Source organism: Festucalex cinctus, chromosome 10 (assembly GCF_051991245.1).
Source record: "Festucalex cinctus isolate MCC-2025b chromosome 10, RoL_Fcin_1.0, whole genome shotgun sequence".
NCBI classification, from domain to species: Eukaryota; Metazoa; Chordata; class Actinopteri; order Syngnathiformes; family Syngnathidae; genus Festucalex; species Festucalex cinctus.
The window spans coordinates 3,088,167-3,114,122 of record NC_135420.1 but is presented as its reverse complement, the minus strand read 5'-3'; the positions used below and the strand labels follow the sequence as shown (position 1 = coordinate 3,114,122).

At 36.1% G+C, this 25,956-nt stretch overlaps 2 protein-coding genes across 8 annotated transcripts; one reads left to right on the top strand and one right to left on the bottom strand.

Annotated features, from left to right (window-relative positions):
• Nucleotides 1-111: 111 nt before the first annotated feature.
• Nucleotides 112-9,085, bottom strand: LOC144026618 (uncharacterized). 3 transcript variants are annotated; one of them, XR_013285235.1, is made up of 5 exons: nucleotides 8,729-8,821; nucleotides 8,497-8,580; nucleotides 7,702-7,906; nucleotides 6,482-6,762; nucleotides 112-625 (listed from the first exon to the last, which is right to left on the bottom strand). XR_013285235.1 is itself a non-coding variant. In XM_077533442.1 (4 exons), the coding sequence occupies exons 1-4, from the start codon at nucleotides 8,804-8,806 to the stop codon at nucleotides 6,605-6,607; spliced, it is 525 nt and encodes a 174-aa protein (XP_077389568.1). In that variant the 5' UTR covers nucleotides 8,807-8,821; the 3' UTR covers nucleotides 5,738-6,604. The 3 variants fall into 3 exon arrangements, 2 of the variants coding, with proteins under 2 accessions (XP_077389568.1, XP_077389569.1); XM_077533442.1 differs by lacking the exon at nucleotides 112-625 and having other exon boundaries at nucleotides 5,738-6,762; XM_077533443.1 differs by lacking the exon at nucleotides 112-625 and having other exon boundaries at nucleotides 5,741-6,762; nucleotides 8,659-9,085.
• LOC144026607 (uncharacterized) lies at nucleotides 5,441-24,859 on the top strand. 5 transcript variants are annotated; one of them, XM_077533410.1, is made up of 21 exons: nucleotides 6,124-6,182; nucleotides 10,090-10,378; nucleotides 10,522-10,625; nucleotides 10,715-10,990; nucleotides 11,132-11,225; nucleotides 11,434-11,501; nucleotides 11,623-11,688; nucleotides 11,925-12,077; nucleotides 12,224-12,289; nucleotides 12,376-12,504; nucleotides 12,676-12,729; nucleotides 12,896-12,967; nucleotides 13,284-13,355; nucleotides 13,467-13,538; nucleotides 13,856-13,927; nucleotides 14,039-14,110; nucleotides 14,391-14,462; nucleotides 14,574-14,645; nucleotides 14,999-15,070; nucleotides 15,313-15,376; nucleotides 24,438-24,859. In XM_077533410.1, exons 2-21 carry the CDS (start codon nucleotides 10,273-10,275, stop codon nucleotides 24,452-24,454), a joined length of 1,773 nt encoding a protein of 590 aa, XP_077389536.1. In that variant the 5' UTR covers nucleotides 6,124-6,182; nucleotides 10,090-10,272; the 3' UTR covers nucleotides 24,455-24,859. The 5 variants fall into 5 exon arrangements, with proteins under 5 accessions (XP_077389535.1, XP_077389534.1, XP_077389536.1 ...); XM_077533406.1 differs by having other exon boundaries at nucleotides 15,313-24,859; XM_077533407.1 differs by lacking the exon at nucleotides 6,124-6,182 and adding an exon at nucleotides 9,129-9,309 and having other exon boundaries at nucleotides 15,313-24,859.
• The last annotated feature ends 1,097 nt before the right edge of the window (nucleotides 24,860-25,956 follow it).

Genomic DNA, 25,956 nt, shown 5'->3' with positions numbered 1-25,956 from the left:
AAATAAATTCAAAAGTGTGGACTTTCTGATGTGTTTGCAAAGTTTCATGAAAAGTCGCTCGTTTGATATTCAAAACCAGCATCTGTTCATTTGAAAACATTGCATGGCACAGAGATGGTGTGTGAGCAAATAAAAAGCTTTTTGATGACTCTTAATGTGGTGTCGCTGTGCAACACATATGTATTCATGACATAGTGAAGTATTGTGACAGTTTTGTAGGGTCCAGCAAACAGTAAATGTGTGACAGTTATTCAAGAAAAAATGTAGCTTTGAAGCAGGCTAACCAATGACATCATCTAAAGGGGAAAAAAGCACATGAGCAAGCATAGGTATAAGTAGAGGAGAAAAAGAGATGAAAGAAGTGCGAGAGATGGAACAGGAGAGGAATGCAGCTGTTTATGTATAGCTGTTGTAACAGGACAGATTAAATAACACTTTAACCTGGGGTTAACAGCGCCCTAGGACAGATAAACTCTTTAGTGTAAAAGTTTTCTGGGACAGATGAATCCCTTGGGGTCAAAGAGTTTGGGTTAGCACATAGTCTGTCTTAGGATAATGTAACCTCCATGGATGAATTAGTCCTAGGACGCTTTGACCTGCGGGCTAAAACTTCAGGGGGGTTAACCTGTCCTGTTATATTGTGATCATCGTCTTCGTGCATGTCCTCAGTGGCTTCTTCTGTCTCTGTGGCAGCATTTGATACATCTGTAGAACAAAAAAGAATGAAGAATCATGTTAGATCTGTGAAGTTTGGTTGTCTTAGGTGTAGTTTACAGAACAGTCGTGTGCATATTTTTAGCATGGTAGTGTCTTAATACAAATGCATATTATGTAATGCACTGTATATGGATATTACAGACGTAATATTTGACGGTGATCTTATATTCATAGTTTTTGCCCGTTAATAAATAATATAGCTAGTAAGTAATAAGACACGCAAAAATGGTATAGTTGAATCATCTGGGTCAAAAAGCAATGTTTTAGGATTGTGTGATGAAATGATGAATAAAAGTAAGGATACGACAGGTACATAAATGGTTATGTAAGTGTAACGTGTTGGTGCAAAACGTTGTGGTCGTGTTGCATGTTACTCAATGGCTGTGTGTGTCAAAACGAGTTTATTTGAAAGAATATACAAATATATACACACGGACATATATATTTATACAGTATAACAGTACCGCATGTATTGGTTTTAAGGAAAGAGTTGAAAAGCAGTGTTCAGAAAAAAGCATAAGACGCACAAAGTACCATTTCACTACATGTAATAAGTTGTCAAGTAGACATGTGAATTAAGTGGTTAAGATAGTGGCTACTGTGCAAGTAAGCTTCAATTGTCTCTAAAAGGTTAGCATATGTGTTCTACATGATATCAATGGCTAGACGTGCTCGTGGAGAAACATTACAAACAGAAAAACACACTAAAGGTGCCTTTAACAAACCTGTTAATAAATGAGAACTTAATACATATATGTATGGCATACTGTATATGATTGAGAAAGTTGTCCTGTTTAGTTTATGTATTGTATACTTACGGAAAAAAGTTGGCAATCTTTGCGTATGGAGATGATTAGAGGGTCTTTATCAAAAGAGAATTTGCTTGGTGATTTGTTCATGTTCTGTAGAAAAGCAAAGGAGTAGAAATAAATACAGTATCATACTTCATAAACATACAAGAAATTTGTAGCTGTATTAACCATTGTTGGTATTTGAAGTGATAATTTAGGAATAGAAGTGTAGTGATTGCAGAATTTATAGAGTGCTTACCTTGTATGACTTTGTAGATGGAAATGTCTTTTGTTGAAAGAGCTCTTTGTTGTCTACTATATATGCAAGGACAAGCATAAGTAGGTGTGGTTATGAAGTACTTGACCATTGAAATAAAGCAGTGGTATCAAATGTATGGACCGTGGTTTGGCTCAGGCCTGCAAAGGGGTTTAATGTGGCACAAGAGATAATCTTGTAAGGTACAAAAAATAATAATAATATAATAGGTATGCCTCTGAGTTTTCACAAATCTAGGTCAAGTCAAGTCATCTTTAGTTATTTCGCGCTTGAATCATCCAATCGGAAATGCTCCATAAAAAATGTATAGAGGGTGCGATTTATTGCAAATTGCACAAGAAATCTCTAAAAATTCATGTTAATGACAAGTCTGATGTGTGTGCAAAGTTTCACGAGTTTTCACACATGTATAGATAAAAAAAAAACAAAGCAGCACTTTACTTGGCAACCAATGCATCGCTATAGCAGCAGCGTGCGACAAAATAAAAAACTTTCGATAAATTTGCTCTTAAACATCTTAAGATGAAACACACCAAGTTTGAACACGGTCGGATCAATTTTGTAGGAGGAGTTAAAATATGACCCCTAAAAAAGGCCACAAAAAAAGGCTACAAATCCCATCATAAATCAAAATGGCGGACTTCCTGTTTGGTTTAGCACATGGTTCCAAGAGACTTTTTTGTACATCGTGGGCTCTTATGTATGCCTCTAAATTATCATAGCGCTAGGTGAAACGTACAACCGGGAATGCTTCGTTAAAGAGGAGTTTTTTAGCTCAAAATGTGATGCCCGGCCCCTACGGGACTTCCTGTTGGGTTTAGCACATGGCACCAAGAGACTTTTTTGTACATCGTGGGCTGTTACATTTGTCTCCAAATTTTCGTAGCTCTAGCTGCTTCGTACAACTGGGAATGCTTCATTAAGAAGGAATTTTTTCCTTTGCAAACTGTGCATGCCACGGCAACAGCGTGCGACAAAATAAAAAGCTTTCAATAACTTTTCATCTTCAACATCTTAAGATGAATCACACCAAGTTTGGAGATGATCGGATAAACTCTGTAGGAGGAGTTCGTTAAAATAAGACCCCTATGAAATGGCCCAAAAAATGGCAACACGTTCCAAAGTAAATCAAAATGGCGGACTTCCTGTTCGGTTTAGCATATGGTTCAAAAAGAGTTTTTTGTACCTTGAGGGCTGTTACATATGTCTTCAAATATTGGTAACTCTAGGTGAAATGTACAGCCGGGAATGCTTCATTAAGTTAGAATTTTGAAACACAAAATTTGATGCCTCGCCTCTGGCGGACTTCCTGTTAGGTTTAGCATATGGCACCAACAGGCTTTTTTGTAGATCATAGTCTGTTACATATGTGTACCAATTTTCGTAGCTCTAGATTAAACGTACCACCGGCAATGCTTCGTTAAGTAAGAATTTTGAAACTGTAAATTTGATGCCCCGCCACCGTCATATAGTATGTCAAAAACTTTAGATTTTTTACCATGATGTTGTCCCAGGTGTTGAGATGGTACAGCCCAAGTTTGAAGTCAATCGGGTTAACCGTGTAGGAGAAGCGGGCAAAAGTATGACCCCTGTAAATGTGCAAAAATGGGCCAAAATTGGACATTCAAATACTCATACCTCACTTCCTGTCTATTTTAGGGTACACATATCAAAGAGGTTTTTGTTCATCTGGATGTGCTACAGGTGCCACACAATTTTCGTAGCCATAGGACAATCGTAGCGGGACAGGGATCCGTTAAACCTATGTAGGTGGCGCTACAGAGCCATTTTTCTGTTATCATGTATGGCGACTTTAAAATATCAAATTTTTCGCCAGACCCGATCTGCGTGTAAAGTTTGGTGAGTTTTCGTTCATGTTTAGTGCCTCAAAAATGTGGTTGTTTGCGGAAAAGAATAATAACAAAGAAAAAGAAGAAGAAGAAGAATAATAACTAGAGCTGCGAGCAGCTATAAAGGGCCCTCGCAACCCGGGCCACGTTGGGGTATATGCAAGTCGGGGGACTTGCACGTTGGGGTACTGTTAAATAGAAAAGGACCATGGAAAATACAAAGGCATTTGCCGTGCCTTGTGTGTAAATAGGTGCAAGGCCAAAAATGATGCACAACACCCAAAATAAAATCAAAAGTGTGGACTTTCTGATGTGTGTGCAAAGTTTCATGAAAAGTCGCTCGTTTGATATTCAAAACCAGCATCTGTTTATTTGAAAACATTGAATGCCACAGAGATCGTGTGTGATCAAATAAAAAGCTTTTTGATGACTCTTAATGTGGTGTCGCTGTGCAACACATATGTATTCAAGACATAGTGAAGTATTGTGACAGTTTTGTAGGGTCCAGCAAACAGTAAATGTGTGACAGTTATGAAACTAGAAAAAAAAATTTCCCGTGGAAATTTAGGATGTGACTGCTGACTCTTGCAAGGCGGAAAGCCGAATGCACTCTGGGTCACTTCCTACATGTTAACTTTGCAGGAGGATTAGCATGCAAAGCTAACATTAGCATTAGCGTGCTAACTTAGCATGATCATTAGCATGCTAAGCTAACATTAGCATTAGCATGCTAACTTAGCATTAGCATGCTAACGTAGCATTAGCATTAACATGCTAACTTAGCATTAGCATGCTAACGTAGCATTAGCATGCTAAACTTAGCATGAGGAAAAAAAAAGAAAAAAAAATAATAATAATAAAAAAAAAATAAAAAAATAAAAAATAATAAAAAAAAATAAATAAATAAATAAAAAAAATAAAAAATAAAAAAAAACTTAGCATTAGCATGCTAACGTAGCATTAGCATGCTAACTTAGCATTAGCATTAACATGCTAACGTAGCATTAGCATGCCAACGTAGCATTAGCATGCTAAACTTAGCATTAGGAAAAAAAAAAAAAAAAAAAAAAGAATTAAAAAAAAAAATAAGAATTAAAAAAAAAAAAATTAAAAAAAAAAAAAAAAAAAAAAAGAAAACAAATTAGCATTAGCATGCTAACGTAACATTAGCATGCTAACGTAGCATTAGCATGCTAACTTCGCATTAGCATGCTAACGTAACATTAGCATGCTAACTTAACATTAGCATGCTCAGCTAACATTAGCATGCTAACTTAGCACTAGCATGCTCACTTCCTGGTGAATCAGGTCACTTCCTGTTGAAGTCGGGTCACTTCCTGTTGATATTAGGTCACTTCCTGTTGAAATCCGGTCACTTCCTGTTGATTTTAGGTCAGTTCTGGGTCACTTCCTGTAGAAATTAGGTCACTTCCTGTTCAAATTAAGTCACTTCCTGTTGATATCAGGTCATTTTTAGGTCATAGCAGTTCATTACATTACATTTCATCAACAAAAATATTATATTGTGCTTTGATTTTTTTTTATTAAGCGAAAATAGGGAATGATCTGAAGAGTTAAAAATTCGAATGGTTTTAATTGATCAAGAAATGTGGAAGTTAAGCCATAATCACTAAACTGAAAATGGGTTACTGTCACTTTAACAAATATGCGCATTCACGCACACACATTTCCTAAGTACCAGGTGGGCGAACATTTTGCTTGCTTCAATTGAGTTCTATGAGAAAGCGCACACCTCGAACAAAAGGCTCTCACGACTGAACGGTTTAAGATACAGATTTCAGAAATGCCCCGTTAGAACGGCAAGGCTTTGGGGAACGCAAGCATGTTCTCATTTTTTAAATCGGATAAAAAATGACCAAATTAGAGCAGGTTGAAAACGTGTGACTTTTTAAAAAAATGACAAAAAAAGGCGGCGAAAATAACATGGGGCTCAATGGGCGAAAAAGTGCGACTTCCCCTCGCTTCAAGTCAAATAAAAGGTACTAAATGACACCTTAGCCGCACAAAAGTGGGTTTGTCAGAAAGAAGACCCTTGTGACTACAAAATATCCAAATGTGATGTTTACTGAGCAAATATTGTGGCCACGGTGACGAGTTGAAGTGAAATTTTTCGAAAGAATTTTTTTTGTCTCTCCACTCTAGCGCTGATTGCTCCACTCTAGCAAACGCAATACACACTAATGTAAAGAGCCTCTTTTTCTTCATTTCACACCCTGTCTTTGAACCCGCACAGGAGGGAGCGCTTACATTTCTTAAAAAAAATTTCAACACAGAGCTAAAGATGGGAAAAATTGCAACAAAATGAGCTAAAAATCGTCTCGGTCGGTCAATGTATGTGCGCGCAGCGTGGCTTCGAAAAAGGTGTTACATTTGTGGAGGTTTTTTCCCCTTCTCCATTCATTCCTATGGGACTTTTTGGGGGGGTTTTAGGGGAATTGCGTCGCCATGGTAACTCAAAATTCCGAAAAAAAATGGTTCCCCGCCGAGTCAGATCGAGACGCATCTTTTGACACCTCATTTGTGCCGGTACGTTCAACGGTACGACCCGCATTCTTTCTGAAAAATCGGTGGAATAATTAAAAAAAATAATAAACGCCGTTTTCCTGGATAGTAATATGTGACTGCTTTGCAGCAGTCACATAATAATAAAAAATGTAGCTTTGAAGCAGGCTAACCAATGACATCATCTAAAGGGGAAAAAAAGCACATGAGCAAGCATAGGTATAAGTAGAGGAGAAAAAGAGATGAAAGAAGTGCGAGAGATGGAACAGGAGAGGAATGCAGCTGTTTATGTATAGCTGTTGTAACAGGACAGATTAAATAACCTTGCCAACACTTTAACCAGGGGTTAACAGCGTCCTAGGACAGATAAACTCTTGAGTGTAAAAGTTTTCTGGGACAGATGAATCCCTTGGGGTCAAAGAGTTTGGGTTAGCACATAGTCTGTCTTAGGATAATGTAACCTCCATGGATGAATTAGTCTTAGGACGCTTTGACCTGCGGGCTAAAACTTCAGGGGGGTTAACCTGTCCTGTTATATTGTGATCATCGTCTTCGTGCATGTCCTCAGTGGCTTCTTCTGTCTGTGTGGCAGCATTTGATACATCTGTAGAACAAAAAAGAATGAAGAATCATGTTAGATCTTTGAAGTGTGGTTGTCTAAGGTGTAGTTTACAGAACAGTCGTGTGCATATTTGTAGCATGGTAGTGTCTTAATACAAAAGGATATTATGTAATGCACTGTATATGGATATTACAGACGTAATATTTGACGGTGATCGTATATTCATAGTTTTTGCCCGTTAATAAATAATATAGCTTGGATCAGTAAAGTAATAAGACACGCAAAAAGGGTATAGTTGAATCCTCAGGGTCAAAAAGCAATGTTTTAGGATTGTGTGATGAAATGATGAATAAAAGTAAGGATACAACAAGTACATAAATGGTTATGTAAGTGTAAAATTTGGCATGGTGTGTCCAGATACATGCAGGATAAGTATAAAATATTGTGGTGTGTGATTGATTTCTTCTTAGTAAAAATTAGTATTGTAAAGGTCAAGTCACAGTATGTCCCAAAAAAAAATCTAAAAAAATCTATGGTATAGAAACATCAGAATCAGGGGCAAAGACATAAACATAATAATAGTAATTAATAATGATAGAATTTAAATCTTTTCCATGAATATGTCAGTTGTTTTGAGAAGATACAAAAAAAAAAAAAAGAACTTTGAAGTGGTTATCAGTGGATGAAAGAGGGCAAGATCACAGCACAGCTACATGATATCAGTCACATTAGAAAGTAATCAAGTGTAGTATGTATTCACATTATATACATTGAGAAATTGCGGCTCAATAATCAGTCAGTGTTTCAGTTAACAGTCCAATGTTACCTTCAAGATATTCCTAACAGAAAAAAAGGAACGTGCATTAACAAAAAAAAAGTAAAAATGTCCATTGTCAAACATGTCATTCATTATACACAAAGTGTAGGATGGGGATGCTTGCTGTGTTAGTGTTTGTGTGTCTTCCATGTCATATAGCTTACCATCACGGACAAATGCATCACATGCATCCTTTATATCCAATGCAGTCTCGAGTTCTTTCACACGCTTGGTTTTGAAGTCCATCTGTTTTTCAAGTGCTCGATTGACTCGAGTCACATGGACTAGTTGGTTCATCATTTGGGAATGAAGATCAAGGCTGCGCTGGTATAAGTCGTTGCGACTGAAAGCATGATCAATGCATGCATACTGTAATGACAAAGCATTCAATGAAAATCAGTCATGTTAGATTCCATGATTCTAAATAGCAGAGGTAACGTGTTGGTGCAAAACGTTGTGGTCGTGTTGCATGTTACTCAATGGTGGTGTGTGTCAAAACGAGTTTATTTAAAAAAAACAAAACAAAAAAAAACAAAACGAGTTTATTTGAAAGAATATACAAATATATACACACGGACATATATATTGATACAGTATAACAGTACTGCATGTATTGGTTTTAAGGAAAGAGTTGAAAAGCAGTCTTCAGGAAAATGCATAAGACGCACAAAGTACCATTTCACTACAAGTAATAAGTTGTCAATTAGACATGTGAATTAAGTGGTTAAGATAGTGGCTACTGTGCAAGTAAGCTTCAATTGTCTCTAAAAGGTTAGCGTATGTGTTCTACATGATATCAATGGCTAGACGTGCTCGTGGAGAAACATTACAAACAGAAAAACACACAAAAGGTGCCTTTAACAAACCTGTCAAAAAATGAGAACTTAATACATATATGTATGGCATACTGTATATGATTGAGAAAGTAGTCCTGTTTAGTTTATTTATTGTATACTTACGGAAAAAAGTTGGCAATCTTTGCGTATGGAGATGATTAGAGGGTCTTTATCAGAAGAGAATTTGCTCGGTGATTTGTCCATGTTCTGTAGAAAAGCAAAGGAGTAGAAATAAATACAGTGTCATATTTCATAAACATACAAGAAATTTGTAGCTGTATTAACCATTGTTGGTATTTGAAGTGATAATGTAGGAATTGAAGTGTAGTGATGGCAGAATTTACAGAGTGCTTACCTTGTATGACTTTGTAGATGGAAATGTTCTTTGTTGAAAGAGCTCTTTGTTGTCTACTATATATGCAAGTACAAGCATAAGTAGGTGTGGTTATGAAGTACTTGACCATTGAAATAAAGCAGTGGTATCAAAAGTATGGACCGTGGTTTGGCTCAGGCCCGCAAAGGGGTTTAATGTGGCACAAGAGATAATCTTGTAAGGTACAAAAAAATAATAATAATATGAGTAATGTCTTACCAATTAATCAGATGGCCAAAATCAAAAAAAAGAAATGTGTAATTTCAAAAGTAGTTTTTAGGTGACCAATCAATTAGAACACGGAATGGATCAGCATGTTATTATTTGACACACAAGCTAAAGTTATGGATTGTTGGGGGGGGGGAAAAGACAAACATAAATGTGCTGAATATGACACTCATTCAGCTATTGGTAACACAAACACAATATGGTGTGAAATAATGTCCAATAACTTCATTAATTGTGTCACACAGTACATTCTAGAAATAATATATATATGAAAGACAGGTAGATATAACACGCTGGGAACTCATATGGACAGTGTTGCCACTTTCCATTTGCATGTGAGTTATTCTTAGCAAAAATGTATTTACAGTTGAGCCTTGCTATTTAGGGTAGTTCTACAAATAGCAAAAATCTGTCTATAACTGATGCCGATTGTATTTAAGCTATATACCATGATGTTATCAGTCCAGCCAACTTAGTTATAGAGTATATTGTCCTTCATGTGGCCACTGAGCTAATAAAAGTTGATAAAAAAGCATGATCACAAGTGGTGAGTGACTGTTAGTAAGAATAATAATTGTATCTATGTTGTGTGCTACAATGAAAGTATTGATAGTGACATGTTATGATATATAATACAATTTTCTAAGTAGCATTTGAAACATCAGTATCTTTAATTTATTGACAAGAAAACACAGGAATGTATGGATATAGATGTTGATAGATAAAAAAGCAATATTTTCTACATACTATCAGTTAGCATTACAAGTATCCATAGTAAGTAAAAGAAATGCTGTTAATTGTGAAATTGGAGTGCTAAAAATTATCTAAACTTTGCTTGTACATGTGAGGGAATTGTAATCATTAGCAAAGGCAATAGGAAACAAACAGAATGCACATAGCTTACAAAACATAAAAGTAGTAGTATAAAAGTGTTGATGTTTAAATTTCATTGTGTAACAGTGTTGATGTTTAAATTTCATAGAAGTATCATATTTTGCCCGCCCCTTCTGTTCTTATTGGTCAAAAGTCAGACTCTTTCAAGGGCGGCTACATTTAAACCACTGTCACTGAAAGAGACTTCCTCTTGTTGTTCTTCACTGGTTTTGCGTCAGCAGATTCAGAGAGCACAGACAGCAAGATTTCCACAAACGTTATTTCAGCTGTTGGAGTATCCTCTAGAGTGTTTTTATTTATTTATTTATTTATGTTTTTATTTTTTTATTTATTTAGTTAGTAGTAACAGGTAATTGTATATTAAATATTTATTGTAGTAGGAGTGTAGATTGTTAGCTTCTCAGATGCCTCGGGGGAAAGGCTATCATCGTTCGGAGGCAGCCAAGAGGAGGATGACTGAACGTCTTCGACTTGGTGATGTTCAGCAACCATTTCATGCAACTTGCGCACGTAAGTAGCTACCATTTGTATGTAATATTTTAAGCACGAAGACGTCCGATGAATTATTGCGGAGAAAAATTTAAACAGTGTTTTATTTCCTTTGTTGTCATGAAATGTAATTCAATAATGATTATTTCTGTATGTGCTAATAGGTGGTGGTACTGGTGGCCGTCACAAAGTGCAAGAATGGCCAATTTCTTGCGTTACTGGTCGAAGCCACAAGTTGGTCATACCCTCTGAGTGTTCAAACAAGAAGGTATACATGGTTTCTAGTGCTACATTTAAGAAAAAAGTGCAATGGATACTGATTGTGCTAAATTAAATACTGTACATTATGTCATATAGTTTGTCTTGCTCATTGGAGACTCGCACCTACGGAGCATCGCAGATGGTTTTGTGGAGATGCCAAAGGATTTTTTTTCCTTTGGCGTCATGTCGACACCCGGAGCTTGTGCAACCGAGTTGACTACTGAGGTGCAGCATGCTGTTGTGCCTAGAACTCCAGACGTGGTTTGTCTTTTGGCTCCTAGCAATAACCTGACATCCAGCCGCACCCCTGACGAGGCAGGAGCAGATTTCTGCAGACTCCTTGGTAATGTCTGTGGTCGCTGGCCTAATAAGGTACATGTATATTATGTTTATTAATAGATTTGTAATACTATTATGAGGTGTATAGTATACACGATTGCAGTGTGATGTGGAAATATTTTAATGGGTAAAATAGTACAAACGTAAGTTATAAACGCTGCTTGTTTTGAATAGGTGTTTGTCTTGGACTTTCCTCCACGTCTAACCGTGGATGTGACTCAGCAGGATTACTTGCGTCAGGAGTTTCATCGTGTGTCAGCACGTATGGGTGAGTTACTAGATAATGACATTCAGTTAGGTCTTACATGTTTTATCATATGGTGTGCGTTTTTGTTACACTGTAAACTGTGCATCCTACAGAATATAAACTGTGAATGTAAAAAGACTTTAATAGGTAATAAACATAGATATAAAATTATTGATGACTATAGGAGAAAATCATAATGAAGGATGTTCTCTCCCAATGTCTTTTTAAGGGGTCAAGTACATGTCTACTGCAGCGTTCTTCCCTTTGAAGAACTTGAAGCTGTGGAGTAAAGATGGTGTAAGTTCCATTATGGTATAATAATTCAGAATCATTGGATATACACATTGATTAGATTTGTATGGTAGTACTGGAATAAAATAGGTTAGTAGTGTTATAAAATTGTTACTTATTTTTGCAGGTGCACTTGAGTGATGATCATGGGATGAGTATTCTTGTGCAGTTGATGTGTGATGGTGTTCATCAGGTTAGCCATTTTATACTGTAATTTGTTTCATTGTAGTTTTGTATTACGTTTGTAATGTGCTTAAATTGTGTAGTTGTATGGAAATATGTACATTTTTCTGAATGCAGTATATATGTATTTAGATATGTATTTTATATAATGCTGTTTGTGAATCATGATTTAGGCAAATATGAGTGATATATAAGTAACATAAATATTTATCTTCATGTTATTTGTTTTGTTTTTTTTATTATCAGCAACTTGACCTCCAAACACCTAAGTTGGAGATACAAGTAGCATCGAGGCCACCAGCGGTTAAAACTATTCCAAAAATTGTGGTTAAGGGTGAGACTTTGGTTCTTCGTCGATTGAACCCATTTGAGTGGATTGTTGTTGGACCAGGCAGGAAGGTAATGGTTGCATATTGTAATAGCTTGGTTGTTGTTGTAGTTTTTAGTGTTGTGATATATTTGTTTTACATTAGATTCTCCAAAGTTGAGCAAAGTAAAGGTCAGTATAGGTTGATAAATAAAAATGATGATGTCTGTCATTGCAGAGGACGCAAGCAGGACTTGAACAATCCTGTGATGGGGTTCCCAAAAAGAGGAAAATTCAGCCTAATGTTAGTTTGTTTAGAATAATTATATAGTGTATTTGTTATAGACAAGATGCATTCAGTAACATATTTTCAAAATGTGTATTTCACAGGTTGTGCTAAAGGAATGTTTTATTCCTCTAACCCCAGTTTGGTTCAGCAGTGAAATGTTGGGTGCGATGGATAAGATAAAACCATCAGATCTGTCCAGCCCTGTGAAGGCTGCTCCAAGAGACAAAAAGGTAATTTTCATGTAAATTTCATGGTTCAGGTGTTGTCATTAAGTGAGTCCAGTCATTTATGTGACACATTCTTCTTGATTGATAACATTTAAATTGTGTATAATTGTCTAAAGAAGCTGTAATCTGCATGTGTGGAATATATAAATATATATATTTTTTGTCTTTCATTAGAAATCAAATGTGAGATATCAACAGAGAGTTGTTTTCAAAAGGACAAAGTCACAGGTTTGTGTTTTTATTTGTATTTTTTATTGGGGAGTAATGTAAATATTAGACTAGTTTATAATTGCTGTTATTCAGTTTGAGAAGGGGAGAATAAAATGTTTTATAGCAATGAGTAACAATAGTTATTGTAATATAAATAAGTACATTTGTAGTTGTTGTTTTGCAGGCATTACAAAGGATGGTGGTGGATGCCAGTCTTTGTTCTTCCAGTGTTGTGGAAGAGGTTGTGCAGCAAGAGGTTAGTTTATTGCTTTAGAATTTCAGAAAAGAGAGATAAGTGTTTATTAGTGATGTATGGTTGTTGTTATTTATGTTATTGATCTAGCACATTGTTTAAGAATGAACAATATATGTAATTTATGTATAATCAAGTAGACTAGTGAGGAGGAATTAAGTGTACTTTGTAATGTGCAAGTAATAGTAAAACAATAAAAAAAAAAACATACACAGTAGTTTGTTGGCTCAGTGGAGTATGTAACATCATTTCATTATCTAACCTTTTTGCTGTTGTATACATTCTAAGTAGGTATTACTTTTGTTATTGTGTTTAATAGGCAACACCAAGGGCGTTGGTGGATGCAAGTTTGTCTTGTTCCAGTGGTGTGGAAAAGGCTGTGCAGGAGGAGGTTTGTGGCCTGCTTTAGAATGCCACCTTAAAAAAGAGAACATGTTTTGTAGCAATGAGTGACTATTGTTATATAAATGATATAAGTTCATTTGTAGTTGTTGTTTTGCAGGCAACACAAAGGATGGTGGTGGATGCCAGTCTCTGTTCTTCCAGTTTTGTGGAAGAGGTTGTGCAGCAAGAGGTTTGTTTCTTGTTTTAGAATTTCAGAGAAGAGAGATAAGTGTTTATTAGTGATGTATGGTTGTTGTTATTTATGTTATTGATCTAGCACATTGTTTAAGAATGAACAATATTGGTAATTATGTATAATCAAGTAGACTAGTGAGGAGGAATTAAGTGTACTTTGTAATGTGCAAGTAATAGTAAAACAATAAAAAAAAAAAAACATACACAGTAGTTTGTTGGCTCAGTGGAGTATGCAACATCATTTCATTATCTAACCTTTTTGCTGTTGTATACATTCTAAGTAGGTATTACTTTTGTTATTGTGTTTAATAGGCAACACCAAGGCCGTTGGTGGATGCAAGTTTGTCTTGTTCCAGTGGTGTGGAAAAGGCTGTGCAGGAGGAGGTTTGTGGCCTGCTTTAGAATGTCACCTTAAAAAAGAGAACATGTTTTGTAGCAATGAGTGACTATTGTTATATAAATGATATAAGTTCATTTGTAGTTGTTGTTTTGCAGGCAACACAAAGGATGGTGGTGGATGCCAGTCTTTGTTCTTCCAGTTTTGTGGAAGAGGTTGTGCAGCAAGAGGTTTGTTTCTTGCTTTAGAATTTCAGAAAAGAGAGAAAATTATGATAAGTGCTTATTAGTGATGTATGGTTGTTGTTATTTATGTTATTGATCTAACACATTGTTTAAGCATTAACAATACTGGTAATTTATGTATAATCAAGCAGACTAGTGAGGAGGAATTAAGTGTACTTTGTAATGGGCAAGTAATAGTAAAACAACAACAAAAACACACAGTCGTAACCTTTTTGCTGTTGTATACATTCAAAGTATGTATTACTTTTGTTATTGTGTTTAATAGGCAACACCAAGGCCGTTGGTGGATGCAAGTTTGTCTTGTTCCAGTGGTGTGGAAAAGGTTGTGCAGGAGGAGGTTTGTGGCCTGCTTTAGAAAGTCACCTTAAAGAAGAGAACATGTTTTGTAGCAATGAGAGACAATTGTTATATAAATGATATAAGTTAATTTGTAGTTGTTGTTTTGCAGGCAACACAAAGGATGGTGGTGGATGCCAGTCTTTGTTTTTCCAGTGTTGTGGAAGAGGTTGTGCAGCAAGAGGTTTGTTTCTTGCTTTACAATTTCAGAAAAGAAAGAAAATTATGATAAGTGCTTATTAGTGATGCATGGTTGTTGTTATTTATGTTATTGATTTAGCACATTGTTTAAGCTTTAGCAATATTGGAAATTTATGTATAAATCAAGTAAACTAATGAGGGTGAAAGAAGTGAATTTTGTAATGTTGCTTAAGTATGCATAAGTAATATATATATAACCATGAAAACATAGAGTTGTTTGTTGGATGGATTGTTGGAGCATGCAACATCATTTCATCGCCTACCCTTGTTGCTGTTGTATACGTTCACATAGCAAGTATGGATTACTTTTGTTTTGTTTTGTTTTTTGTTTAATAGGTAACACAAAGACCAGTGGTGGATGCAAGTTTGTCTTGTTCCAGTGTTGTGAAAGACGCTGTGCAGGAGGAGGTTGGTGTTCTGCATTAAAATGACAAGTTCCATAAAAGTACATTGTTTTCTATGTAGTGATGTAGTTTGTTGTTGAAGATGTTGCCATTCATCTGGGCGAATGTTGAAGTTGTAAAAATATAGATAACATATGTAACCATTTTCTGCCACGTGTATGCTATGCATGTTCCGTGATGTTGTGTAATGTTAAATTATTAAATGAATCGTTTGTTAAAATGTATTTTTTTGTCATATACCTATAGTTGCCGAGGGAGAGGACTTCTCGCATGGAGCATGCAGCCAAGATCAGTCCCAAGCGTATACAAAGTAAGACCATTGGTAATGCAAATACATCTATGTGTTATGTTTTAGAAGGTGATGTTACATGTAATTCATTCTTGACTGATATGAACACAGCATATGACAGTTATGCACATACTGACAGCTCCAGTATTAATGTTCATTCAATATCATTCGGAGCTCCAAGTGATGCTCTAGAGTGTCAATGCAGAAGTGTGAATGGGTCTTTTCATCAAGGAGACAGTCGGTTGAACCATCCAGGTAAGCAGTGTATGGCTATAGCGTATGTGGGTCTAGCAAATCACACAGCTAGTAGTGCGTTTTCATGGTGTTCAGAAGATTTAGACAAACTTCTTGTTTTAGGTGATCGTTTGTATACATTATTGAAGAATAGTGACAAGTTCAGTAGCTCACATAACTATTTAATGGTGCCAGACTTGCCAAAGCAGCTGGTTTTTGAAGGAACGCTGTTTGAGTTTAAGGAAATAGATGTGGTGTCTGGATTTATACCGATGGTCGATAAAACAATTATTGTGGAATGTCAAGACGTTACTATTTTAAAAGGATTGCAAAAGATACATGATCAAGTTGATTTATGTTTGCTGACCATGGGTTGTTATACATGTGCAATCATTTGCAAAAATGGACAGTATGCAGTATTTGATTCCCATGCTCGCAGTGCTAGTGGAATGCCAGATGGTGATGGTAAAAGTGTTATAGTTTACTTTAATTGTCTTCAAGATGTTTATGATCATATATGTAATTTGACAAAAAAGACATGTAGAGGGCAAACGTTTTTTGAGTTTTCAGGTTTTCATGTTGTGCGGACACAGACAAGTTCATATGAACACTCTGTAAAGGGTGTTGGCATGATTGTATTGGATTCCCTGGCTGAAGTTACACGTAATTTAGGTTTGGATAATAACAGCACAATATTTGAGCTCCATGCGTACACCGAGGCAGAAAAAGTACATTCCCAACCAGTGTCATTTGGAGCTTCAAGTCATGCTTTAGAGCGTTATGATGACAGAAGCTTGAATGGTTTTCATAAGGGAGACACACTACAAGCAATGGCTCAATGTTCAGTGGGTCAACAAGCTAAACCCTCTGTAAAGGATGTAAAAATTACTACACAGGATTCTACTGTATCACAGCAATGTAAGATGTCATTGAGAAGTAGCGTTTCAAGGACAATGCAAAGTTGTGACGCTACTGCACTTAATGCTGATGTGCAGATAATGGGCAATGTGACTCATAAAAAGATGCAATTTAAACCTATTGGTAAACAAGTTGTCCAAGATTTATGTACACGATTTAAATGGGATTTAGAGAAACTTGTTGTAGAGGAGTCTGCAAATGGTGGTTTACTAGGGCTTCCATGCCAGAAAGAGAAAATAATAGGTGATGGGAACTGTTTCTTTCGAGCAGTATCTCAAGCTGTGTGTGGTTCACAAAAGAACCACAGAAAAATCAGACTAGCTGTTGTAAAACAAATGGAATCAAATGCAGTTGTGTATGAAACATTTTTAAGGAGTGAGTACTCTTCAGTGGATGAGTATATAAAAAAATCAAAAATGCGAAATGTTGGCAGTTGGGCTACTGAAGTGGAAATTCAAGCAACAGCAGATTGTTTAGGAGTCAATATATTTATATATTATGATGGTAAGTGGTTAGAATATAGTTCAAAAGCAAAAGAGGGAATTTACCTAGAAAATAGCAATGGTAATCATTATGAAACTGTTATTTGTGTGTATCATCCAGAACTGCAGAAGTGTTATGGATTGTGTAAAGCCTATCTGGCCAACTTCGAAGCATATAATTTAAGAAGGCAAAATATAGTTCAAGGTTCATGTATACAACAAGTAAGTGTTAAAAGTGTAAACAACACTGACAATTTGAATCTAACCAGAACACTAAGTATTAAGAAAGAAATAGTGAATATTGAGGATGATGGTATAGCGCAAACAAAATATTCAAAGAGTAATAGTTTTATTTCAAAGTATTTGATACAGAAATATAGATATCAAAAGAAAACTAATTATCAAGACAACGTATCGCATAGAAATAAACTAAAGGAAATGCGTGTTGCGAAATATCACCTAAATGCATTGCATCGGGACAAACTTAGGGACAAAAGTAGAAAAAAATATTGGGAAAATCCTTTTCTAAGGGAAAAAGTGCAAGAATTGAGTGTAAAGAAATATTGTGAAAACACAGTGCATAGAGAAAAAGTCAAAGACATGAGTATAAAAAAATATTGGCAAAACGAACCGCATAGAAAAAAAATGAAAGAAATGAGTGCAAATAAATATGGGCAAGATGAAACACATAGGGAAAAAGTGAAAGAAATGAGTATAAAGAAATATCGGCAAAATGAATTGCATAAGGAAAAAGTGAAAGAAATGAGTATAAAGAAATATCGGCAAAATGAATTGCATAAGGAAAAAGTGAAAGAAATGAGTATAAAGAAATATCGGCTAAATGAATTGCATAAGGAAAAAGTGAAAGAAATGAGTATAAAGAAATATCGGCAAAATGAATTGCACAAGGAAAAAGTGAAAGAAATGAGCACAATAAATTATTGGCATAACGTGTTGCACAGGAAAAGCGTTAAACTTCGAAGTAAATGTAAGTATGATAGTAATCCCGATCACAAGAAAAAAGTTAAGGCAGCTACCAGATGTAGGATGCAAAAAATTAAAGAGAAGTCAACACAGATAGATTTCATTATGAAAAATTTTTGGGATAAAGTGAAAAATGGGCCGGAATTTGTGTGTAGCGTCTGCCATAGATTGTTATTTAGACGCCAGGTTTTATTTTATAAAACCGATAATTACAAGAAAAATAAAATAGTAGCTGCAATAGCAGAAAAATGTGTAACAGAAAAATATTTGCACAAATGTAGTGTGGACTGTGTAGTACCATGTAGGGCATTACAGTCAGCTAGAGGCCAGCTGTGGATTTGCTTCACCTGCAATGGTAAGATTATTAAAGGCGAAATACCTCCTGAATGCGTAATTAACAATTTGACAGTCCAACCCATTCCACCTGACTTGGCATGTTTGAATAGCTTGGAACAACATTTGATTGCCTTACATATACCATTTATGAAAATGTTAGCTTTACCTAAAGGTGGGCAAAATGGAGTACATGGACCAGTGACGTGTGTTCCAGCAAATATTGTGCAAACAAACAATTTGCTGCCTCGTTCAAATATGGAAGGGTCTTTATTGGCTGTAAAACTGAAGCGAAAATTAACATATAAAGGTTATTATGAATACCAATTTGTTGATACGATGCGCATAAGACAAGCATTACAAATTTTAAAACAAACAAATGTGCATTATAAAGATGTTAATTTTAACGAAACCTGGATAAATGAGTTTTGTAGGGAACAAGGTGAAGTTGTAGAAAATATCAATAATGTTGAAAGTGGTGAAAACTCAAATGTTGAAGACGACCTTTTGCATGATAGACAACAACATTGTATGTTTCAAGACACCTGTTTAATGCCTGTTGATATTGGCCAGGAAGCGCTCGATCAGTACTTTGATGATGTTTTAAATTTGGCACCAGCAGAAGGCAATAATCCTGTGAAATTGCTTTCTGATCATACAAATGAAGCCAAATGCTTCCCAGTCTTATTTCCACAGGGACGAAATACATACCACGATAGTAGGCAATATCGACTTACTTTGGCACGTTATTTCAACAACAGAATTTTACATGCTGATGGAAGGTTTGCACAAAATGTTGAATATATATTTTTTGCTCAGTACATGTCTGAGATAGAGCAGGTTATCTCAAATGTATCCATTGCATTACGCAAAGGAAACAAAGGTCAAACATTTAAAAAGCTGAGCAAAGATATGTTAAAAAATGAAGAATCATTGAGGGATTTATTAAAGTTTGATGAAGGTTATCGTTTCCTTAAACCTATAAGAGGTACCCCAGCTTTTTGGCAGGGAGTACAACGAGACCTGATTGCCTGTGTTCGTCAGCTTGGTGTTCCTACCTGGTTTTGTTCATTTTCTTCGGCTGACATTCGGTGGAAAACCCTTCTGAACAGTATATTAAAAAATAACGGTAGAACACAGACAGCAGAAGAGTTAGAATGGGCAGACAAATGTGAACTGCTTCGTCACAATCCCGTAGCTGCTGCACGATATTTTGATTTTCGCTGGCATATCTTTTTGCGCGAGGTGCTTATGTCTGATTTACATCCAATTGGTAAAATCCTGGATTACTTTCACAGGGTGGAATTTCAGCAGCGTGGTTCACCTCATACTCACTGCTTTTTTTGGATTTTCAATGCTCCACTGATTGACAAAAACACAGATGATGAAGTATGTGAATTTATCGATAAATATGTAACATGTGAATTACCTTCAGAAGATGAGGCATTATTAGACATAGTCACGTCTGTACAGGAGCATTCAAAGCAACATACCAAATCATGTAAAAAGAAAAACACAGTTTGTCGTTTCAATTATCCCAGGCCAGCATCCAGTAGGACATTTATTAGTCGTAGGAAAACTGATGAAAATGACAAAAAACAATGCAAATGTAAGGTAGATAAAGATGCTTTAGCAAAATGTGCATGTAAAAATGAGGAACAGCAAGAATCTATCAGAGCAGCAGAAATTATGACAGCAGTAAAGACTGCTCTTTCAGATAAAAACGCGAGCTTCGACTCTGTGGAACATTTGTTTGAAAGCCTCGGCATAAATCAAGAAACGTTTGAGGATGCATATCAACGCTTTAGTCGAAATACACATGTTGTTTTGAAAAGGGACGTTAAAGCGGTTTGGGTAAATCCGTACAATAAGTCACTGCTAAAATGTTGGAATGCAAACATGGACATACAATACGTTATTGATGCATATGCATGCATAGTGTACATAATTTCTTATATTTCAAAGTCAGAAAGGGAAATGGGATTACTGTTAAGAAATGCTCAAAGTGAAGCCGCAAAAGATGGAAATGTTTCTGCAAAGGCTGCATTAAAAAATCTCGGTAGTGTTTATCTACAGAACAGAGAGGTCTCTGCTCAAGAGGCAGTCTATCGGTTAACAAATATGCATCTGAAGGAATGCTCAAGGAAAGTTGTCTTTGTACCAACAGGGGACAATCAAGTGAAACTAAGTTTGCCTTTAAATGTGTTACGGCAAAAGGCGGCATCACAAAATCTTACCACGGAAGACATGTGGATGACCAGTACAGTAGAACGGTATAAAAATAGACCCAATGATGCCACTTTTAATGATATGTGTATGGCCACATTTGCATCAGAATATCGTGTTTTGAGTAAGAATGAGAAATGCCAAAATCGGATTACACTGAATAATGATTGCGGTTTCATCGCAAAAAGAACACGAACAAAACCTGCAGTAGTTCGATACATGCGCTTTTCTGAAAGTAAAAATTCAGAATTGTTTTACCAAAGTAGGATGCAATTGTTTTTGCCATATCGGGTAGATACACAGCTAAAACCTCCCAACTGCGAATTATTTGAACAGTTTTACAAAAATGGTCATGTGAGATTTAATGATGGTTCAAAACATTCAGTGAAGTCGGTTGTTGATTTGAACAGAAGTAAATTTGAAAAAGAAGCAAATGAATTGGAAGCCATCCAGAATATGATTGATTCAGATGGCATTTTAGAAAATGCTTGGTGTGATCTGTTCCCCGAGCAAGAGCTAGAACGATTACAATGTGAGGAGGAACGGAAAAACAAAGACCAGATAGTAGAAGAAGTAGAAAATATTCCGGATTTAGCTGTAGGTAACCAAAAAATAGCACATTTGGAAAAGAGAAATAACATAATGAGCAGAAGTGATGGCTTGGCTTTAATTAGATCTCTCAATAAGACACAATTGTCTGTTTTCTATCAAATACGACAGTGGTGTTTACAAAAGTTAGCAGGGAAAAATCCCGATCCATTGCATGTATTCATTACAGGTGGTGCCGGGACAGGAAAAACCCATTTAATAAAAGCTATTCAATATGAAGCAACAAGACTGTTGTCAACAGTCTGCCGCCATCCTGACAATGTTTGTGTTTTGATAACTGCTCCAACAGGAATTGCTGCATACAATTTGCATGCATCAACTATTCATCATACATTTAGCATAAGCAAAGATTGTCGCTTACCTTACACACCATTGGGTGAGGAAAAGCTTAATTCATTGCGTGCTAAATATAGTGATTTGCAAATTCTCATAATAGATGAAATATCTATGGTTGATCACAAAATGTTATCATATATTCATGGTAGGTTAAGACAAATTAAACAAACTGGTGATGTTCACCCCTTTGGTAAAGTAAGTGTAATTGCTGTTGGAGATTTTTTCCAATTGCCTCCGGTAAAAGGGAAACCCCTATATGTAGATGATGTTGGCTTTAACTTGTGGTCTAATCGATTTAGACTTGTGGAATTGAAAGATATAGTTAGGCAAAAAGACCATGTTTTTGCAGAGTTGCTGAATAGAATACGAACTCGTTCCAAAGGCACCCCAATGTTAAAAACTGACATAGAAACTCTAAAAAGTTGTGAAACTGGCGAAGTCAGCTCAGCATTGCACATATTTCCTACTAATAAACAAGTAAATGAACACAACATTCAACAGCTATTTAAGACTTGTCCAGAATATATTGAGATAGATGCTCAGGACTTTGTCACTAATAAAAAAACAGGAAAACTAGAGTTAAAAAGTGGACATCACGCTAAAGCACATGATGCATGTTTGGCAGAAAAATTGTTGTTGGGAAAAGATGCACGGGTTATGTTGTGTAAGAATGTTGATGTTATGGATGGTCTGGTTAATGGTGTATGTGGTACAGTAAGACATATTGTTACTTATCAAAATAATAAGTTTCCTCAAAAAGTGTATGTGAAATTTGATGATAATCAAATCGGTGCCCAAAGTAGGAAACAATCTGCAGGTTCCAATCCATTTATTTCAATGGGTGCCACTGCGATTGAGCCAGAGGAAGAAAGGGCCACAAAACAAGGAGGGTTGCGCAGACAGTTTCCACTTAAACTTGCGTGGGCTTGTACAATACATAAAGTACAAGGAATTACAGTTGACAATGTAGTAGTGTCCCTCAAAAAAGTTTTTTCTGCAGGACAGGCGTATGTGGCCTTAAGTCGTGTTACCAGTTTGGCAGGATTAGTTATTCAAGATTTAGAAGATAAAGCTCTGTATTGTAAAGATCACATTAAGGATGCAATTCAGAGCATGCCTAAATTCCTGATAGAAAATGAAACAAAATCCAAATTCAACACACATACTTTTTCTTTATTCATGATGAATGTGCAAAATTTGCCGTGTCATGTTTTTGATCTGGGATTGTGCACACAGCATTTGCAGCTTAACTGTATTGCTGTTATAGAAACCTGGCTACCACCTGTTTTTTCAATGGAAGCAGTCAAACTTGATGGTTACAATTTTCATAGTGCACCACGTGCTTTAGCATACAATGGCAACCACCCTGCTTTGGTTGGTTTGCAACACCAACAACACGGTGGTGTTGGCATGTATATTGCACACAATATGAAATATGACATTCTCAAACTACCAAATGTGAACTTGGAATGCTGGGCTTACAAATGTGCTACTTACAATATATTAGTAGCAGTCATTTATCGACCACCATCATATCCCATGTCTTTATTTAAAGAAAATCTAGGAAAGCTCCTTGATTGGCTAGATCCTCAAAGTAACACAATAGCTGTCATGGGAGATTTCAATGATGATCTTCTAAAATCATCCACAATCTGCAAATTTGTAACAGACAGAGGGTATTCTCAGCTTGTTGGAGAACCCACGACAGAAAAAGGTACACAAATTGATCATGTGTATGTAAAAACTCCATTTTATGATGTAAAATCTATAGTTGTACCAACATATTTCAGTGATCACGAAGGGCTTGTGTGTTCTTTTACATATAAATGTATGAATAATGATCCAAAAAACTAACATATTTTATACACTCAGATTTACAAAGGTGTCAACCTATAGGGATGTCGTTCCAGAACAAATTACCGGTAACTGAATCCTAATACTTTTAAAATTAAACAAGCCCTATAAACAAGCCCTAAAAGTACTTCACAAAAAAACAAAACAAAAAAACATATCATCATTGTCATATCCTGAAAAAGTATGGCCTTTTAACTGGGAAAACATTGTAAAATATACTGATTGTGTCCTTGTTTACAAAATTTTTCATGGTAAAGCTCCACCACCATTATTACAGTTTGTTCAGAGCGACTCTAATAGCTCAACCAGAGCTGGCTCTCGGGGTGACTGGAAAGTGCCACTCAGGAAAACTGCTTTTGGTCAAGCTACCTTCTATCGCTCATCACAAACATGGAACTACATACCAAGTACAATACGAGAATTGCTAAATATATCATTATTTTCTAAGTATTTGAGAACATGGCTATTTGTAAAGCAAATCTGTTAACATAACATTGAATGAAAGCAGTTTTCCAGCTGCCTGTAATGTAATCCTTAGTAGTGTGTGATTGGCCCTGTTTTTGTTATAGAAATGTAATACAACTAAGTATTTTATGGTGATGGCAATAGTATTTTATGTATTATTCTTTTATTTTTTCCTCTTTTAATTGCTTTTACTCTATCCTGTCCCCACTTTGGGGACCTTCCTGCCGATGGGACAAGGGATGCAAATTACTAAAACAGCTAAAATCTTACACATATTTACATTTGTAAATGTTCATTAATATGTTCTGTCCCATTTAAAAACAAAAAAAATAAACAAATGGAAAAATAAATGATGTCAAATGATGTCATTCTGTGAATATAACTTTTTGCGTACCAACATTTATATTATGGCATTGACTTGTGAGACTGATACTGACATCATACTTTTGTGAAAGATGTTTCATGTACACTACCTGTGAAAATTGGAGGTTCTACCTGTGTATAAATGTTGACATGTCAACGAGAGACCGTTTTGTTTATATCTCAACTTCAAACTTCTAATACATTTTTGAAAAACATATATTTGCCTGTTTGACTACCGCTTGTCCTCTCTTTTGCCCGCCGCCACATCCTGCTTGGAGACGGGGCTAGGCGGTGATGAAAGAGTGTGACGTTTTTGCTGTATGGATTCTGCACTGACGGACCGGGACAAGATCTGAGGTGGACCATTTCCCCAGAGGCATTATTATGGAGAAATCTACATCGACTCACCAGACCGGGGCCTGAGCAAGAGTCACAGCGCTTCATCTCAATAAAATGACTGTTGTTTTTGAGCGAATATTGTATAGCACCATACTACTGTATCTGTGAAATGTTGTCCATGTGTCATCCATTGCAGCCTGGTCATCCTGGAAGGGGGATTCTCTCCATCTGTGGCCCCTTCTCAAGGTTTCTCCCTTTTTCCCCAAATGGGTTTTTTTGAGTTTTTCCTTGCCCGGTTGGAGGGTTAGATCAGGGGATGTCACAACTTGTTTATAGTTAAATAAATGTCTTAACAACTTCACGATAGAATTTGTTTTCTATTCTCCAAGGTTGCGGATTGGATTTATCGATTTCAATGTTCCCATAATTTATTCACTAAGAAATATAAATAGACAAGTGTATGAAATACTTAATCTATCATTGTTGGCATGTCACATCACATTTGAGCAATAACATATCTGAAATTAATCATTTAAAAAAATATGCATGCATCTGTGTGCACATAAGTATGCCTTCCAATTTTCACAAATGAAGGTGATTCATGCAATAGGGAATGCTTCATTAATAAAATGTGTAAAAAGTACTGTTGAGCAATTTAGTGGAAACTACACTAGGAATTTGTAAAATATTCATGTTCATGACAGGTCTGACCTGTGCAAAGTTCCAAAAAACTTTCCATAACTTTGCATCTTAAACATCTTAAGATGAAACACACCAAGTTAGAAGACGGTAGGATGAATTTTGTAGGAGGAGTTAAAATATGACCCCTGAAAAAGGCCACAAAAAAAGGCTACAAATCCCATCATAAATCAAAATGGCGGACTTCCTGTTTGGTTTAGCACATGGTTCCAAGAGACTTTTTTGTACATCGTGGGCTCTTATGTATGCCTGTAAATTATCATAGCGCTAGGTGAAATGTACAACCGGGAATGCTTCGTTAACGAGGAGTTTTCTAGCTCAAAATGTGATGCCCGGCCCCTGGGGGACTTCCTGTTGGGTTTAGCACATGGCACCAAGAGACTTTTTTGTACATTGTGGGCTGTTACATATGTCTACAAATTTTTGTAGCTCTAGCTACTTCGTACAACTGGGAATGCTTCATTAAGAGGGATTTTTTTCCTTTGCAAAAAGTGCATGCCACGACAACAGCGTGCGACGAAATAAAGAGCTTTCAATAACTTTTCATCCTCAACATCTTAAGATGAGTCACACCAAGTTTGAATATGATCGGATAAACTCTGTAGGAGGAGTTTGTTAAAATATGACCCCTATGAAATGGTCCAAAAAATGGCAACACATTCCAAAGTAAATCAAAAAGGCGGACGTCCTGTTAGGTTTAGCATATGGTTCAAAAAGAGTTTTTTGTACCTCGAGGGCTGTTATATACCTCTACAAATT